This window comes from Pinus tabuliformis, chromosome 6 (assembly GCF_031772625.1).
Source record: "Pinus tabuliformis cultivar Carrire ecotype Pingquan chromosome 6, CPIR1, whole genome shotgun sequence".
NCBI lineage: Eukaryota > Viridiplantae > Streptophyta > Pinopsida > Pinales > Pinaceae > Pinus > Pinus tabuliformis.
Genome location: NC_142292.1, coordinates 2106304468 through 2106322736, shown reverse-complemented (window position 1 = coordinate 2106322736; position 18269 = coordinate 2106304468). Strand labels below are relative to the sequence as shown.

At 41.0% G+C, this 18269-nt stretch overlaps 1 protein-coding gene across 1 annotated transcript in view; it reads left to right on the top strand.

Annotated features, from left to right (window-relative positions):
* Positions 1–15087, top strand: part of LOC149267664 (dolichyl-diphosphooligosaccharide--protein glycosyltransferase subunit DAD1-like) — a 71211-nt gene extending 56124 nt beyond the window's left edge. Inside the window, exons 3-5 of the mRNA XM_089433807.1 lie at positions 14291–14378; positions 14534–14577; positions 14748–15087. Coding sequence (XP_089289933.1) covers positions 14291–14378; positions 14534–14577; positions 14748–14831 — 216 coding nt within the window. The 3' untranslated portion in view covers positions 14832–15087. The remainder of the gene's footprint in view (positions 1–14290; positions 14379–14533; positions 14578–14747) is intronic.
* Positions 15088–18269: the final 3182 nt, after the last annotated feature.

Sequence of the window (18269 nt, the reverse complement as noted above, 5' to 3'; positions counted from 1 at the left end):
GAGAAAAAACTGAGGGAGACCAGTCAGTTCAATTTCTGGAGCGGGGTTAGTTGAGAAATTGAACCAGTGGTCTGGTGAGCAGTCAGGAGGAAGCAAGTACGGAGCAGAGAGGCAGGATCAGCCACTGAAGATCAGCGTTGACGTAGGAGAGGCAGGATCAGCCATTAAAGATCAGCGTTGAGGTAGGAGAGGCAGCAGAAGACTGCGTAGTCACTAGCTGGGCCTGCGTGTGTGACGCAAAGAGGCCCAAGGCTGACGTAGTCAAGCAAGGGCTGACGCAGAGGGTTGGAGAGCCATGCACAGGTTAGCCGCGTTGACTCTGGGATTGGGAGAAGTGCTGGAGAATTATTTCTCTCTGTGGGTAAGCTAGTTTGGCACCCTGTTGTACTGAAGAATTGCTGAATAATAAAAACCTCCCTTGCTGCACCGGTTTTTCCGCATTGGGTTTTTCCGGGGACTGTTGTCCAAAATAACTGTGTCAATGTGTTGATTCTTGTGCATATGTTTGTTTCTGTATTACAGTGTAAAATCTGCAGCAATATTTATTTTAATGTTTATTGAAGTAATTTTATGAATAACTTATTGTGGAATAAGTAGGAAAAGTAAATCAGCTGCTGTAGTGATAGAATTTTCACATTTCGAGCAAGACCGAGTTAGAAAGGGGCTCATGTGACTCTGTTCTGCCTAGAAAGGGAGGGTCAGAGCCTTGTGGAGGTGGCTGAGACCTCTGTTTGTGCTACAGTAGGCCATAAGGGCCTTAGTCTTGTTTAGGAGAGGGTTGTAAGGGCTTCAGGTTGGCACAACAAGGGCGTAAGGCCTCAAAACCAGGCAAATCCGGTTGTGGAGGGCCGAGACGCTTGATTTGTCTTGAAGAGTATTGAATTAATAGTGTGACAAAGATGTATGAGGCTTGTGCTTAGTGTTGGTTGGTTGATAAGCACAGATCCGAGGTCTACGAGGGCTATGGTGTTAGTTTTTGGTAGCATCAGATGTGCTCTAGCCATGAAAATCAGTGGAGAGGCTAAGACACATGAGTTCTAAAGAACCCAGAAACCGTTTGGTGAAATTCCACACGGATTGTATTTTATTAAAATAATTAATATTTTTAAATGGGTTCCTAAGTCTAAACTTAGGAAAATTAAAGTATTAATGGGTATTAATTAAAATATGGGTGAGAATGTTCTAGAAAGCAGATCAAGTCAAGATTTAATCTTAGCCATTGATTAGAGACTTAATCTCGGCCGTTGAAGTCTCAACGAGAAAAGTATAAGAAGGAGGCTTGGGGTTCATTTGAAATCACACAGAGAGTTGATCAGTCAGTTCGATATTCCTAGGGTAGGGTTTGCTAAGGAATTCGAACAAGTGATCAAGCAGTGAGGATCAGAGGCAGTACTGGAAGGAAGTGATTTCCAGTTCTAGTGAATATACTTCAGAGAAGATAGTGAAGGATAATAGAGCCAGTGCAGTGCCAAGGAGGGACAATGCAGTAACTGGAGGAGGTTGATGCAGAAGTGCTGGGGGATAGCAGAGATTAGTGTTAGGAATCACTGTGAGTGATTGGCAGGAGAAACCTCGATTTCTCGCTAGGAGAAATCATGATTTCTCAGTAGCAGAAGCAACAACAACCAAGGTTGACGCAGTCAGAGGGAGTCTCCATGCAGAAGCCACGCAGTGGCTGCGTAGGCTCACGCAGAGACTGTGCAGTGGGTCATCCAGGAGCTGGGGACAGTATAAAATCTCCAGATTCAGTGTGAGAGAATTCTCAGTTATCTTCTCTGAGTGGATTGCCATTTTCTTTGGGGCATCCAGATTGTATTCAGAAATTTACTGCCAATAATAGAAACCCTCAGATCTGTTGCACCGGTTTTCCCGCATTGGGTTTTTCCGTGGACGATTGTCCAAAAACAAGCGTGTTAATGTGATTGTTCATATGTTGATGTTTCTCTTGCGTTTTAATCTTCAGTTCTTAATTTGTGAAGTCTGCAACTGCATTTATTTTGATATTTACTAAAGCATTGGGCAATAACTTATTATTGTACAAGTAGGAGAAATAAATCAATTACTATAGTGAAATTTTCACATATGGAAGTGATTCAAGCCCTGGATTTGAGGCAAGAAGGACAATGAGGTTCTGAGCATAGATCTCGAAGTTTGTTTACAAACACAATTGTGAACAACATGTCTTGAAGGCTAATGTACAGTGATCTTAATAGATCAAAATCCTTGTTGCTGAGGTTTAGAGGCTGATGTATAGTGTAGATCAAGGAGGAAAACCAGTGTTAGCAGCTGCTGGACAGAGAAGTGTTCTCTGTAGTCAAAGGAGGCAAAAGGACCTGCTAGGTGTGAAGGACAACAAGAGTAGAAAGGGTTGATCTGGATGGGCTACTTCGACAAGTAAGCTATGTGTTTGTTCTTGTCTATTTTTCATTGGCCAAATTGCAGATTTGATGTTGTAGATTGCAAGTCCTAGTGTTGTATACTGTGTATACTAGTTGTATTGGTGATCGAGGGCCATGATCCCTGGTACGAGAGCCCCATGATTCTTTTATTGATTGGCTAGTAAAATAATCGAGCTTTGGGCTCAAATCACTGTGTACTTAATTGATTTCACTGCTGAAGATTTCCACTGTGCAAAGTGCTAGAAGGTTGAAGGTTCTTAGTGTATTTGTGTGCGTGATTAGCCTCAAACTAGATTGAGGGTTTAAGGAAAATTCAAGAGTTGGCACCTCTAACCCATGGTATATTGACTAGTCCTGGTTCACCATCATCTTGGTCAATCTCTTTGACTTGTGGTGAAACCTTAGGGACACGCTCAATTCATTTGAGTACTTTGGTCCCAAATCCAAAGGCCTCACTCTAGGACATGATGCTAAATGAGCTCATTCAACCTATTTGGAGCGCAATCTGAGCATGATGCTGAAAGGCACATATTGAACTCTATGGTTGAGTAATTATGGGCCTCTAGGACCATTCTTCCTAATGCTGGTCAATATACTTGACTTAGGAAGAATGTCTGTTGTCTTCCAGACCATTCTCCCTAATCCCGGTCAATCATACCTGACCTAGGGAGAATGTCTGTCCCTAATGCTATCACATCAACACTCCCTCTCACTGAGGGATGTATTTTCAACAAGTCCAAACTACAAACTTCGCTCTGGACAGGGGGTTTATGAGGATGCCAACTATCTGCTCATCCCAAAAATCATAATGGAGCCCAAATTGAAGCGAGATCCTGAGGAACTCTTTCTGTCTTCTGCACTCTCTGCCCAATCTGAATTTGTGAACCCCTGTAGCTATACTTCACTGTTTGAGACATATCATAACTAACTGTTTCATGACCAACTGTACCTTGCTAGTACTTCAACACATGTTGAGCCACATGCCTTCGCTCAACCATAAGTAGACAAACTTCTTTTACTGAATTCATCACCACAACTGCTTTCCGATTACTCTGACTTGGTGCTCCCTCTGACACTGAAACAGATCCTGCTGTGGCAATCCTAGTTGCTACCATTGCTGCTTTCTAGACACTGAAGCATATTTGTTGTCTAGCATTGTCTGTTGAAATTTCCAAGTGTTACTCGTTAGAAATTTTATCTGTATTCTCTGGTTTATTTTGCCTACTTGTTTAATTCCTAACAAGTTATTTAACCATATAAACACTGAAATAAACACAATACAGTCACAACCATCTACAGATCAATAGTTGAAAGAAATAGACAAACACACAAGGGACATCGTTATTTTTGGACAATCGTCCTCGGAAAAACCCAACTTGGGAAAGCTGGTGCAACAGTTTAGAGGGTTTTATTATTAAGCAACTCTTTTCTAAGTACACTGGGTGCCAAACTGACTCACCCGACAGAGATAAAAAAATCCGACAGCAATACCTCTCTTTGGAAGCAGATATTCAGAAAGTCTGCTCCACGAAATCCCTCTCCAGCACATTGGAAGCTCAACGTCAACCCTCCTGGCCTCTACCTCAGCCTGAAACCCTTTGCGTTAGCCTTTTGAGGCTTTGCGCAACCTCTCTGGCTCTCTGCGTCACTCCTGTAGCCTCTGCGTGGATGACGCAGGTCCTTCTGGCCTCTGCGCAGTCTCTGTTGCCTCTGCGTGGCTCCCTCTGGCTCTGCGTTTGCCTCTCTGCCTCTGCACTGGTCTTCTAGCACTGTCTCTGCCTCTCTGCCTCGTACTCACTACCCCTTGCTGCAAACTGATCACTGATTCGATTTCACTTAGCAAACCTTGCTCTAGAAAAATGAATGACTGATCACTTTGGTGTGTTCTCCAACTGACCCTCAAACCTCCTCTTATACTTTACCTGTTGGTCCTTCAACGGCCGAGATTACATCTCTAATCAACGGCTAAGTTTAGATTTGGCTTGATCCATGTCATTTAGAACCTTCTAACCTAGTTTTATATTAATACCCATTAATATTTAATTCTTCCTAAGTTTAGACTTAGGAACTCCATTAAAAATATTAATTATTTTAATATCTTTTTAACTGGGTAGAATCTGCCCAAACCATTTCTAGGTCTTGGATATCTCATGTGCTTTAGCCTCTCCACCAATTTTCATGGCTAGAGCACATAAGATGCTACCACAAATCAACACTCCCTCTTAGCGAATATTGTGCTCTAGTGATACTCCACCACTGAGCATCACCCTGATTATACGACACCGGTCCCTGTGCTGATGGTAGGTCTTCCCGCCCAACATCCTCTGCACTGCTACATCCTATACTACTGCCCATGGCTCTTCCACTGCCACAGCTACATCTGTACGACAACTTCTTTGCATTCGTGTTGCTGCTGGTCCTTTCTCCCAACACTGCATTTGCACTGCAACCCCCTCTTATCATGCTTCTTCGTGCTACTACTCACTGCTACTGCACTGCAACTCAGTTACTGAGAATTAAGTAACTGATCCACCCAACTACTGACATCCTTGTCAGGCTAGAAACACTCTCGATGCTGAAGCTCCCTCTGTTGCTATCTCGTGCTCCCTCTGCAATCTTTGTGCTGTCGCAACACCTTTGTGCCTCTCGCACCATTGCAAACCCCTCTGTGCCATCCTGCATTGCTGCAATGTCCATCGTGCCTCTCGCATTGCTGCAAAACCCACTGCTCTGCCAGGGACCACTGCACTGTAGCACTCTTTGCCACTTCATCTGCATCCATTTCTACTAACATCCGCCATCCTGCTACTCTCACTTCGGGGCTCTCGTAGCCAGGTATAATCCAAGAGTTTGGGTACCTCAAGGATCCTGCCCCTCATCGCTTGTAGTCCTCCTGACTACAACTCGATGTCACCCCACCTCTTCTCTAGAGGTACATGAGCACTCATGGCACAATCGTCATCCTCCTCTACCTCCTTTTTCGCCTTCGCTAGTGCTGCCTTGGAGTCAGATGCCTCTCCCTTATTCTTCTTCCTTGGACACTGGTTCGCATAATGCCCCAGTTCCCCACAGTTGAAGCACTTTATCTTGGAGAGGTCCTTTTTCTTCCTCTTCCCATGCTCTCCCGCAGATGCCAGAGCTGCATCCTCTTCCTCTTCTTTCTTGACTCGAGCCCCTTTGCTGCTGCTTCCTGTCTTGGTCTGCCGTCTGATTTCTTCTTAGCGAAGAGCTTCCCACAATTCTTCCCATCTTGGAAGATTCGCTCTGCCCAAAATACTCTGGATGAATGTCTCCCACTCCTCGGAGACTGTGTTTAGGGCGGTCCTCACCATCAACTCCTGATTTGGCATGGCCCCTATGGAAGTCAGTTGGTCTCGAATCTCTTGCAACTTGCTGAGGAAGTGATCCATCTACTCCCCCCTCTGCATCTGGTACGACCGCAACTGATTCTCCAGTGGCATCGTCCTCTGCACGAAAGTGCCTTGATACAATGTCTTCAAGGTATCCCACATTTCCTTTGCTGTCTCCTTCTCGGCAATATGTTGGACCACATGATCCTTGACCCCATCAAGGATTATGCATTTCGCCTTAGCCATTGTATCCTCATACCTTTCATTGTCAGCTAGGTCGACTGGGATAGCCATGGTTCTCAAGGCGAAGGCTTTGATGCGATGTCTATCTAGAACGGACAGTGTCCTAACCTTCCAGATCACAAAGTTGGAAGCCCCATCCAGCCTATCCTGATCCCTCAGTCCGTTCATGGCCATCTCTCTGCTCTTCTTTCCAACTCCTCCGAGTCTCTACTTCCCTTTGGAAGTTCTCTCCTAGACTCCCTCTGAGTCTCTACTTCTCGTCTGGAAGTTCTCTGCTAGACTCCCTTTGAGTCTTGATTTCCCTCCTAGAAATCCTCCCTCCAACCGTCGAGTCGCACCTCTCCTGATCTCCTATGCACTTGCAACACTGATCTGGATTTCTCGGCTAGAAATCCTCCTAGGTAGCAATTCCCTCCTACCCTGGTTTTGCCCTGTTAGGTACTGTTCTGTCTCGGCAGCAACAACACCCCACCAGCTTCACTCCCCGCAATTCGCCCACAACTTCCTATGCCCCAACAACTGAAGGACTGAGCCTCTAGGCTCTGCGCAGTCTCGACACTGGCTGAAATGCTCCACTAGCCAACTGTGCCAACCCTCTTAGTCTCTGCGTGGCCCTGCGTGAGCCTCTTCTACCCTCCTCAGCTTCTGCACTGGCCTCTCTCTGGCTCAAACTAATGACGCAGTCCCTCTGCGTCAACCCTTCTTTGCTGCCTTCTGCTAGGAACAACTTCTGTCACCCGGGACAACTGTTTCTACTGCAAATGCTATGATTCAGCTGGTGCCTTCAACTTTCCTGTGATCTGCAACCCTCTGATACCATGTTGAAATTTCTAAGTGTTGAATTTTCGAAGTCTATCTGTTAGAAAATTAATCTGTATTCTGCTAGTTTATTTCTTCTACTTGTTTAAGTCGAACAAGTTATTTAATACATTTAAATATTGAAATAAACACTATATAGTCACAACATCTACATTATATAGTCACAACATCTACATATCATCAACTGAAAGAAAACAAGCACACAAGTGACACCGTTATTTTTGGACAAATGTCCTCGGAAAAACCCAATGCGGGAAAACTGGTGGAGCGATTCAGAGGGTTATATTATTATGCAGTCTATCTGAGTACATCTGGGTGCCTAACCGGCTTACCCGTTATAAATTTTATCTATATTCTCAGGCTTATTTCACCTACTTGTTTAATTCCTAACAAGTTATTTAACCATATAAACACTAAAATAAACACAATACCAACCATCTACAGATCAACAACTGAAAGAAATAGACAAACACACAAGGGACACCGTTATTTTTGGACATTCGTCCTCGGAAAAGCCCAACTTGGGAAAACTGGTGTAGCAGTTCTAAGGGTTTTATTATTAAGCAACACTTTTCTGAGTACACTGGGTGCCAAACTGGTTCACCTGACAGAGATAAAAAAATCCGGCAGCAATACCTCTCTTCAGAAGCAGATATTCGAAAAGTCTGCTCCAAGAAATCCCTCTCCAGCGCAATCTGAAGCTTAGCGTCATCCCTCCTGGCCTCTGCGTCAACCTTCTGAGGCTCTGCGCAACCTCTCTGGCTCTTTGCGTCACTCCTGCAGCCTCTGCTTGGATGATGCAGGTCCTTCTGGCCTCTGCGCAGTCTTTGCTGCCTTTGTGTGGCTCCCTTTGGCTCTGCATTTGCCTCTCTGCCTCTGCGCTGGTCTTCCGGCACTGCCTTTGCCTCTCTGCCTCATACTCACTGCCCTTTGCTGCAAATTGATCACTGATTCGATTTGACTTAGCAAACTCCGCTCTAGAAAATCGAATGACTGATCACTCTGGTGTGTTCTCGAATTGACCCTCAAGCCTCCTCTTATACTTTTCCTGTTGGTCCTTCAACGGACGAGATTACATCTCTAATCAACGGCTAAGATTAGATTTGGCTTGATCCATGTCATTTAGAACCTTCTAACCCAGTTTTATATTAATACCCATTAATATTTTATTTTTCCTAAGTTTAGACTTAGAACTCAATTAAAAATATTAATTATTTTAATATCTCCTTAACCGGGTAGAATCTGCCCAAACCATTGCTGGGTCTTGGAGATCTCATGTGCTTTAGCCTCTCCACCAATTTTCATGGGCTAGAGCACATCCGATGCTACCACAAATCAACATGGTCCACTCATATAAAGCACACTGCTCTTAGAGACAATCTAGCAGTCCATCATTTGGAGGATCCCAGTGTTAACCTTTCCTTGACCAAGGAGATAAAGCGTCAAATCTAGATCCTTCATCTCGAACTCAAAGTTCAATTCCTTCTGACATTGAAGCACAGCTTGACTGGTCCTTCTATCATGGAAGCAACTGCGGCTCCCTCTGTCACGTGAGTCCTGCGTTCTTCAGAAACAAGTCATATAATAACAAGATCAACCTTGATCCATCAATTGAAGTATACAAGGTTTGAGAAACTTGGACAAGGCCTTCTTCTATTTGCAAGCAAGGGACTCCTTCATGTACCTCAAAAACTTTTGAGGTAAATCTATGTACACTTTGTCTCTAATTACTTCATTGAGGAAAACAGTCTTTACATCCAACTGATGTAACCTTCAACATAAATCATAGAGATAATAATTCTAATAGAAGTGTACCTGACAATTTGGAGCAAATGTCTCCTCTCCCTCTTACTAGGAGAATCCTTTGCTTTGTACTTCTCTCAAGTTGCTATTTATCCCATCATTTTTTGGAAGTTACAGTTGACTTCTTTTCAGCACAATTTTCTTCATTAAGGCATACTTCAAACTTGCTGATCTGCCTGCTCCCTGTGAATTTGGATCCCATCTGTACAATATCACAAATTACCGATTCTGGGAGAGTCCTCTTGTCACAAGCTTTGCTTTGTTCTTCCATTACTTCCGTCTGCTGCCAGGGCCTTGGTAGCCCTTACTTGATTTAGGAAAAAGTATCATTGTGATCATGCAATTTCAAATCAGCCCCTAATCTCTTCATAACCCTTTTCATTATCTTAGAAACTTCGGAATCCTTCTGAGATGGCTATCACATGTATAATTTTCGGTCCTCCTGAGATTATTTCTGAGGCCTTTTGGACTTCCTCAAATAACCCCGCCTTTCTTGTTACATCGTTTTGGACTTCTTTTGGCCTTCTTTCGGATTCTACTAGGCCTGTGGCCTAGTCCTGAGGCTGCTCGGCCCTCCTGAGGATTCTCGGACACCTGCAACCAGTTCTGAGATTTTTTGGCCTGTAAAGGACTGAGGCCATTCGGTCCTTTGACATAGGTTTTGGCCTTTCAACAAAAATTTAGATTTTTGATCTCAAATCAGCCTTCTTCTAGGGCACAAACAAGGGGACAGTTCTTGGCCTCTTTTGGGATATACTCCTTCCTTCTTACACACAGATTTGTACTATGGCTTCTAGGGCTAGTGACAGAACAGGCCCTAGAGAATAACTTGAAATAGAAATGGCTTCTTTAAGGTGCTCTCTCACCATGCTCAATACGATGTTGATTTTTCAATGATCTTCTAAACTGATAATTAATTCTTATGGTTTCTTAGGTTAATTTTCTTGCATTCACATTCATCATAAAGCAATTACACAGAAGATATTAACAGTAGAAAGAAAATGCCAGTAGGATCATAAAGAGACAGCCAAGCAAGAAACACAAGAATTTTACCCTGGGAAAATCCACTTGGGGGAAACACCCAACAACCTTTTCCATAGAGAAATCATGCAATTCAATGAGAGATACAATCTGATTCTTTTAGTCAACAGTCAAACTGACCAATAGCAAAGTCCACATCAAACCTGGTCAAACTTCTGTCCAGAGATAGGTCTGCTCATAATTTCGGTCTGCTCCATAGTTCAGCCTCCTGCCCAGAATTCGGCCTCCTGCCCAGAATTTGGCCTCCTACCTAGAATTCGGCCTCCTTCCCAGAGTGGATCTGCCTCAGACAACGTCTTAGAGATTCTTCAATCTGCCCCAGAATATTTCTTCTTTTAGGGGAACTTGGCCTCTCTTCTTCTCCTTCGCATGCATAAATAGCAGATCTTGCTTGATCCGAGATCGAGTGCCAAGAGGAGGACGAAATGACCTTTATATAGTGATATGATGAGCCGAATAGGATTGACTATAAGGGCAGGCTGACCTATACTCTTGGAGGGCTGACTTTACTATTTAATACCGACCATACTCTTGGAGTGCTGGAAGTTGAATTTGTTAACTTTGGTTCCCTTTTTACCAAACTCATTACTTCCTTTTAAAAACTGAAATATCATTATGTTATCACAAAATCACGCACTGAAGGCTGCCAATCAGAAAGATTCTGTGTAACTATTTCAAACCAGGCTTTTGACTAAGGCTTAGCCTCCTTAGTCTGAGAGGGCTCTCTCAAAGGTTATGAATGTTGACTAATGACAAGATGGCTAACTCTTATAAGACACATGAAAAGTATGCTGGCTGGACAAACATTAAATTGATTCCCATTGGGCTTATGGAGTCACTCATATCTCAGTAAACAATAACACTATCTTTCATAGAAATCAGGGCACTTAACATCTAAATGTTCAAGCATAACTTACATGAAACCACAGTTTGCAAAGGCATACAGGAAGTCAGAGCATGATCCATGAGTTCTGAGTGATTATGCATTTACCAAACTGTAAAAGAACATTAAAGAAAATATACCATCACACATTTGAACAAGAAGATCCATTGTGAATCCTGAGAAGAAAAACAGTCCTCTGTATTACTAAAACTCTGTTTACACACAAGCCAAAACCGTCTTCAAAATATCCAACCCTGATTACATAGATCTTCCAGCTATATATAGAAACATAATTCTAACTACTTGGAGCTTCCTCCTCTAGCATGAGGGGAGCTCGATGACTGCCACTAATGACACCTATTTGCTTTTAACAAACTCATAAATTCAATAAGGAACTAACTGTAGTGTTTAAGAGTCCTAAACCAACCATAACTCTAACTCTATCTTCTTCATAAATTGATTCCTCCTTGCAGCTTTGACACCTGGCTTTCTCTTCGTTCAGCTGAGATGGCATGAGATGGCATAAGATGGGCAATTAATGTCCCATGCTGGCTTTGAATACCGAAGGCTTTGATCTGTTCTGTATTGGCTGAAAATATCCCTAAATTTTCGGTTCTGGTCCCCCATCACCGAGTATGCAGCAGTGGATACTTTAATTCTTTAATAACCCAAGAGAATAGGGTAACACCATGCTCCTGATATGCTGGAGGCTTCCTTGGTAGACAGGTGTGCCAACCAAAACTTTTCGTATGCAGCTCTTCTCCAAACCCTAATCACCGAGAATAAAGTGGCTTTATAACCAAAAATCTTAAACTTAGGTTAAAAGATTTCACCTTTTGTTAAAGGTACACCTGGCAAATGTTGAATGGCTGTAGCAGCTTCCTTTGATCCCTTTCATGTCACTGAGGTGTTCCCTTTGCAAATTTCTGATTCTCCCATCAAACTGTTTGCCTGCGTTTTAAAAACAACACCTACAGCAGTTTCGTAGCACGCTACGAAACTGCTGTATTATTTTAAACAGCTTGCTTTTTTGCAGTGATTATTTGAGGAAAGGATCTCAGAGGTTCTTGGAGTATGCGGAAAGTCACAATTTCAGTAAAAACTCGGCCTGGAGTAAGCTCTATATGCATTAGTACACATGAGCCAAATGACATAACAGAAACTGCAAGCGGTGATAACCACAGCCAAATAATATAACAGAAACTGCAAGCGGTGATAACCACAGCACAAAAATGGTTATAGCAGCATAATACATGAGCTCCCTTATCCAAATGCGTTCTTTACCACGAGCAGCATCAACCTGAAACCATTCTTTAACCACTTTAAATTCCCTTAACTTGAAGTTTCAAAAAGATTCTGGCTGAAAAATATGTCTTGGGACAGAGCTCATAATTTCTCATAGAAACCGTATTTGGAAAAACTGAAGGAGGTTTTTGTGAACCAATCCGTGCTTAACAAAAACCTCTTTTAGTTTTTTGAAAAACTACTCCAGCTGCCCAGAATCGATCCTTGAAGAAGATGTGTAAAACAGGAAATTAAAAACTGCATCTACAGCAGTTTCGTAGTGCAACTTTTAGTCACTCATTTCTCCCAGCTCATAATCAATTTGAAGAAACTGAAAGAGGTTTTTCTAGTTCAGTATGTTAGGAATAAAAATCTCTTTCAATTTTTGAAAATATTCTTTCAGCTGCGCTAAATACCCCCTGGAAGTTGACTGCTCAAAACAGAGAAATATGCCTGTAACAAACATCACCTACAGCAGTTTCGTAGCGCGCTACGAAACTGCTGTGTTATTTAAAACAGCATGCTTTTACCTCTTCTCCAGCATCTATTTGAAACAAGTAGACTGATTCACTGGTACTGAGAGGACTTTCTTCCCTTCTCTCTAATCGGTTTCCCACTTGGCCTCAACTTCCCCAAACTTATTCTCACGGTCTTCCCAACTACATACACACTGTAAGGTATGCAAAAGATTGCATGCAGCTTCTGGAAAATCAGGGCGCAGCGCCAAGGCTTGTTTGCAATTCTTAATAGCAGCTTCCACATGACCACTGTCTTTGTAAGCGGAGGCAAGGTTTGCATGGCCTTCAGCCATGGTAGGTCTAACTGTAACAGCGCGTATATAATCCTGAATTAGCTTTGCTAACACGACCAATCTCTTTGGGAGTGTTTCCTCTGTTTACAAGACCATCAGCTGCCATTAGATTTATCCGAAGAACTTCATTATAGCAAGCAATAGCTTCTTCATAATGCCCCTGCTATTTGTAGACTATTACTAAATTACTGTATGGGGCAGACAAGCCTGTTGTTACAGCTAGGGTTGCCTTATAAAATTGGCAGCTGCACTGATCATATTCCATTCCATGTAAATGTTTCCAAGTTTGGTGAGAGCTTTGAGCGGGGCTAATGATACTTGCTTCATCAAAATCACTAAAAAATTCTCTCTCCAACTCTTGCAGCCATTTCCCCAATTTCGTAGCGCAGCCAGTGCAAAATATGAATTATGCGCTACGAAACTACCTAAACATGTTGCGCTGCGAAATTACAAAAAGGCTTTATGCGCATCAAACTAATGTGAGCGGTTTTGAAATTTTGGCATTGGAATTTTCAGTGATAACAGGCTGATGAGATGAAAAGTTTGACTTTCAGGAATTCTTCAAATATTATGAAAACTGTACTGATCATAGCCATCCTTCCAACACAGATTAAACTTGTAAACTTGTAAAGGGTCTTACATAAATATTGATCTTCATCCAGTTTTTCTTGCTAGCCTTTTCTAAGGCCTAAGACAACTCTCACAAACCTGAGAATTTTCGGCTTCTATTGGGGCCTTATTGGCCTTCCTGAGGTTAGCGTTGAGGCCTTTCGGCCTTCTGCAACTAAGGTCTCTCGGCCTCCTTAGAACTGAGGCTTCTTCCTGCAATTCTGTGGTCCAGACTCCAGACTGAGGCCTTGTGGCCCTGAACCTAGGGCTTCGGCCCTTTTCCACAAACAAACAAAACTTTAGCTAACGTTCAGCAGATCTTGGCCTCTTTGGGATGTAACTCGTCCTCCATTTAACCAGAACAGGGTTCGGATGAGATACTTCTATCAATCACAAACAGAGTTTGGACCAGGGATTTTTTTTCTGTGGCTGTTCTTACATCTAAGCTCTGAACCATGTTGACTTTTCATAGGTCTTCTAAACAGAGTAGGCTTTTTGCCTATTGAGGAGATGAATTTTGGATTCAACTTCGAGCCCTCACTACAAAAATCCAGATATTTAATACCTTCATCAAACGGCCCCGCTTTAAAAGGGCAGGATTGGGTCTAACTAAGCCTAGAGGGGGTCATCCAGAGATGAGTAATAGACAACTGATTTGTATCTATTGATTTCGATTCCGTTACCCATACAGTAGAAATTGAGAATATCCAAACTTTCCTTCCCAATCGCTCCCATAGAAAAAGAGTAAAATATCATCTACAATTAAGAGATGGGTAATAGAAATGTGCCTGCTAACCTAAACCCCTTGTAGAACTCTCTGGGATTTGGCATCCAACAGCCATCTACTTAATCCTTCAGCCACCAGCAGGAACAGGTAAGGGGATAAAGGACACCCCTGCCTTAACCCACGCAAAGGATTCAGTAGTTTGTTTGGTAACCTAGACTATTAAATATTACATCATGTTTCAGTGGTTTACTCTGCAAGTCTTTCCTCGGGTTATATTTATGATTTATATGAATACTAATTGCTGCAGTGTATATATTGCAGGTTGTCTACATGGCAATAGTTGGATCATTTCCTTTCAATGCTTTTCTTTCAGGAGTTCTATCTTGCACGGGGTCAGCTGTGCTTGCAGGTGCATGGCCTTTCCAATTTTACTATTAACAGCAACAAACTGATTTGGAGATCAATTATCTTGTTTTATCAAGCTTTCACCTTTCATTCTTATTTGATATGGAAATGTTTTAAATAGATCATTGTTTGTTCATACTTTTCCTCATCTGTGTATAGTTTGTTTGCGGATGCAAGTCAACAAAGAAAACAAGGAATTCAAGGTATGCCTTGTAAAATTCTATCAATTCTGTCTATAATAGAGGAACATGACAAATGTTATTTAGATGCTCCTGTTCTGGCTTTACATTTGAATGTATACATTCTTTAGATTTTATGTAGGTGTTATGTTATCTTACTAGTAGTTGACAAGTATCTCTGATTTGTATAACAGGATCTCCCTCCAGAAAGAGCATTTGCAGATTTTGTTTTGTGCAATCTTGTACTTCACTTGGTGATAATGAACTTCCTAGGTTAGTGGACAAGGACTTGCAGAATTGGAATGAGAGGGTACCCATCACAAAGCAACAAAATAAGAATTGGCTACTTGCCTTTCCTTGAAATATTTCGTTGCTAAGGATTTAGTGGTAGTCAAATACACAAATGCCTGAAATTGGCTTCTTGGTTAATGTAGCTCCCTTAATTTTCTCGTGCTTTTGATTCTTGGCGTAGAAGACATTGTACTATTACATATTGCAAACATAAATATAAGCTATTGCATTATTATACCTTCATATTGATCATTTCATAATGTGGTTCAAGTCTTTGAACTCTGTTATATGGTTTGACTCTTGAGAAGTCAGTGCTATCAATAAGTATCAAGCAGAAATGATAGAGAATTTTCTTGTCTTTTACTTTCCTGGTATCTATAAATATAGAAAGGATCAGTTATTGTTATCTAGAATCTAACTGCGAAGTCCAGGGCTTCAAGATCTTTTACCTACTTCTAGTTTAACAGGTTCTGGTAGGAAGATATGAGTAACACTCCCTGACATTTACATGGGAAATGTGCACTGTTAGAATCAAATGCTTTTGGCTAAACTGTCGTGTTTGAGGGGTATTTCCATTGTCAAAATATAAATCATCACAATGTTACATCTTATTAGTCAAACTTGACACAGAAAACAAGCCAAACTGACTTGCTGCGAACAGTTTTTTCTTGTGAATACATGTGGGTCAAACTCTGACCTGCGAGTTCTTGCTGAGGTTTATTGAGTTGAGTTTTTCATGAATGAAATGACAGTTTGAACATTTCCTTGTATTTTCTTGCTACCCAAGGGCATTATGGTATAAAAGAAAACTGCTATCTGTGGTATATTTTGGTATATAATAAAATGACAATGAGCAGATCATGCGTTAATGATAATGCATTACCGTAAATAGAGAATGAATAATAAATGGAGATTACTTTAAACATAATATGTTAACAATAGATGAACACTAGATTATTCCAGAGCTTAAAGTACTATGGATTAAACATAACTACAGAAACTCTTGCTATAAATTCCACCCTTGATTTTTGGTTGACATGGTCTTTCTTGTTTGCAGAAGTTTATATTGCTCACTCATAAATTTTCTATATTGTTCGTGCACATGCTCTAGCAATCAGCAAGGAGATTATGTCAACATAAACATCTCTAGAAGGCATCAGTGATTAAATTGCCTGTTTGGGTTCACAACTAATTTGCACAGGGTTGGGTTATCTGGATTTTTTTAGTGCCTGTTTGTTATCGATTTAGTGCTCAATATATTTTGCTTGAAATCATTCCTCTACAGGTGTTTGCGAATTGTTATTTCTTCAGTATGATAAATTCTCTTTAAATAACTACTGCTTTCTCAAAATATGCTTCCTTTAACTATTAATGTATTCAGATATGTACATACATAGCATTTTTTTACCAAAATGGCCACAAAACATAACCGAAGTTGGCTTAGAAGCTACTAAAATTGTCCTAGGTTGTCATTCTTGATGACAATGCCACTTGGAAGTACAAAATATGAAGTGTCCACAACAGTTTGCCTTCAAGGCATGCGAAGACATGCACACTGATGATTTTTAATGTACCTTGGACAAGTGGTTTTCCATGGGTTATTCCCTACCTAGGGAAAAGTGTCCAAAATAATTTTTTTCCCAAGTGCAATTTTATAAAGTGAAAGTGACTTTATAAGTGGTAAAGTCAATGTTAAATTATAAAGTGAAAAGTGACTTTATAAGTGGTGAAATCAATGTTAAATTAGAAAGTGAAAAGTAACTTTAGACATAAAGTACAATGTGGGTATTTTATTTAATGGATGAGTTGAAAAATAAAAAGTGAGAATTAAATGCACACTTATTCTCATCCCTTGATCTAAATGAATCTGAGCCATTGGATTTTAGGGTTGCCCAAAAGTCATATAGGGAAACAAAAGGGGGAAAAGAAAAGAGAGGCTGCATTCATTCTTTATGAGCAGATTGGAGAAATGAGGTTGACAGCTGGAGAAAAGTTCTGAAGGAGAAATTTGTTGCAGCAAGTTTTCTGGGCAAAGATGGGCATGGGAATCAAAACATAGAAGACAATAGAAGGTACAGTACGAACAACATTGAACACTATGAATTGCATGCCGTTCGAAATAAGTTTTTTGATTTTTTTTGGAAAAAAATCTGTACAGTTCGTACATCGATATGAAAATATGCATAGTCTGTACAATACATATTTTTAGCGTGAAGTGAGCACGAAAATCGAGGCAAAGTGGGCACAGTTTTCAAGGAGTTTTGGGCTAAAGAGATAAGTTGTATTTCGCTGTTTTGTTTTGTATGCGAATGTATTTTTCCTAAACTTGAAAGATAAATAAATTTGAAGAGTTCTCTAACATGTTTTCCCTGGAGAAGATTGAAGGGGTTTTGCCTGGGTCTAAGTTGACTAAAAATCTGTGTATTTTTATGTGTGTTGCTGGTTCAGTTATGTCCATATTTATTTTTAGCATGTGTTGATAGTCCCATGTGTTTTAATCTGAAAATTTCATTTTCAGAATTCTATATGTTGAATGTATGTTTATGGGAAAGGACATTTAACTGAATGAGAGTGATAAGGTGAAATTAACACTGGCTTGGGATTGCAAGAAATTTTTTTTTAGTCATCAAATTTCAACATGGTATCAGAGCTACAGGCTGAAAATTGCAGTTTGAACACCATACAGTAGTTTGGGACAACAGACAGTGGTTTGGACAACAACTTTTGGGACAACAAGGTGAAATTTCACACACACTGAACTTTTGGGACAACAAGGAATGCTGGAAATTTCATTTCTCCATTTTCTTGGTTTTGTAAAATTTGGACAACAGTCATAGCCTGTTCTTAAGGATAGAAGACAGACTGGATGGGATATCCAACTATGTTGTTTGGAAGGACAAAATCCAGACAATGTTTGAGGAGGCAACAGTTTGGGACATAGTGCGACAAGTGGTTGTACTTCCTACTGTTGCAAATAAACTTGTTGAATTCACAAAAAAAATGCAAAGGCAAAAAGGATTTTGATGGATAGTCTGAAGGATCATGTGGTTCCTCAGGTGGGAGGAAACACATATGTATATCAGATGTGAACAACTCTAACCACTCTCTATCAAAGTACAAATGAGAGTAGAAAGATGGTACTCAAAGAACATTTGAAGAATATCAGGTTGACAAAGACTGAAAGTGTAGTTCATTATCTTGGCAGGGTCAAACAAGTACGTGATGATTTGACTGCTATTGGTGAGGCAATTGCACCCACAGAGTTAGTCATGATAGCTGTAGTGGGACTTCCTAAGTCTTGAGAGGTCTTTGGAGATGCTGTTACCTCTAGGGAGAATCTTCCCAATTATAACAGATTCTGAGATGATTGTGCAACATGAGATATGGAAGATTGACATTGGTGGGGTGAAGATAGAAGATGAGGA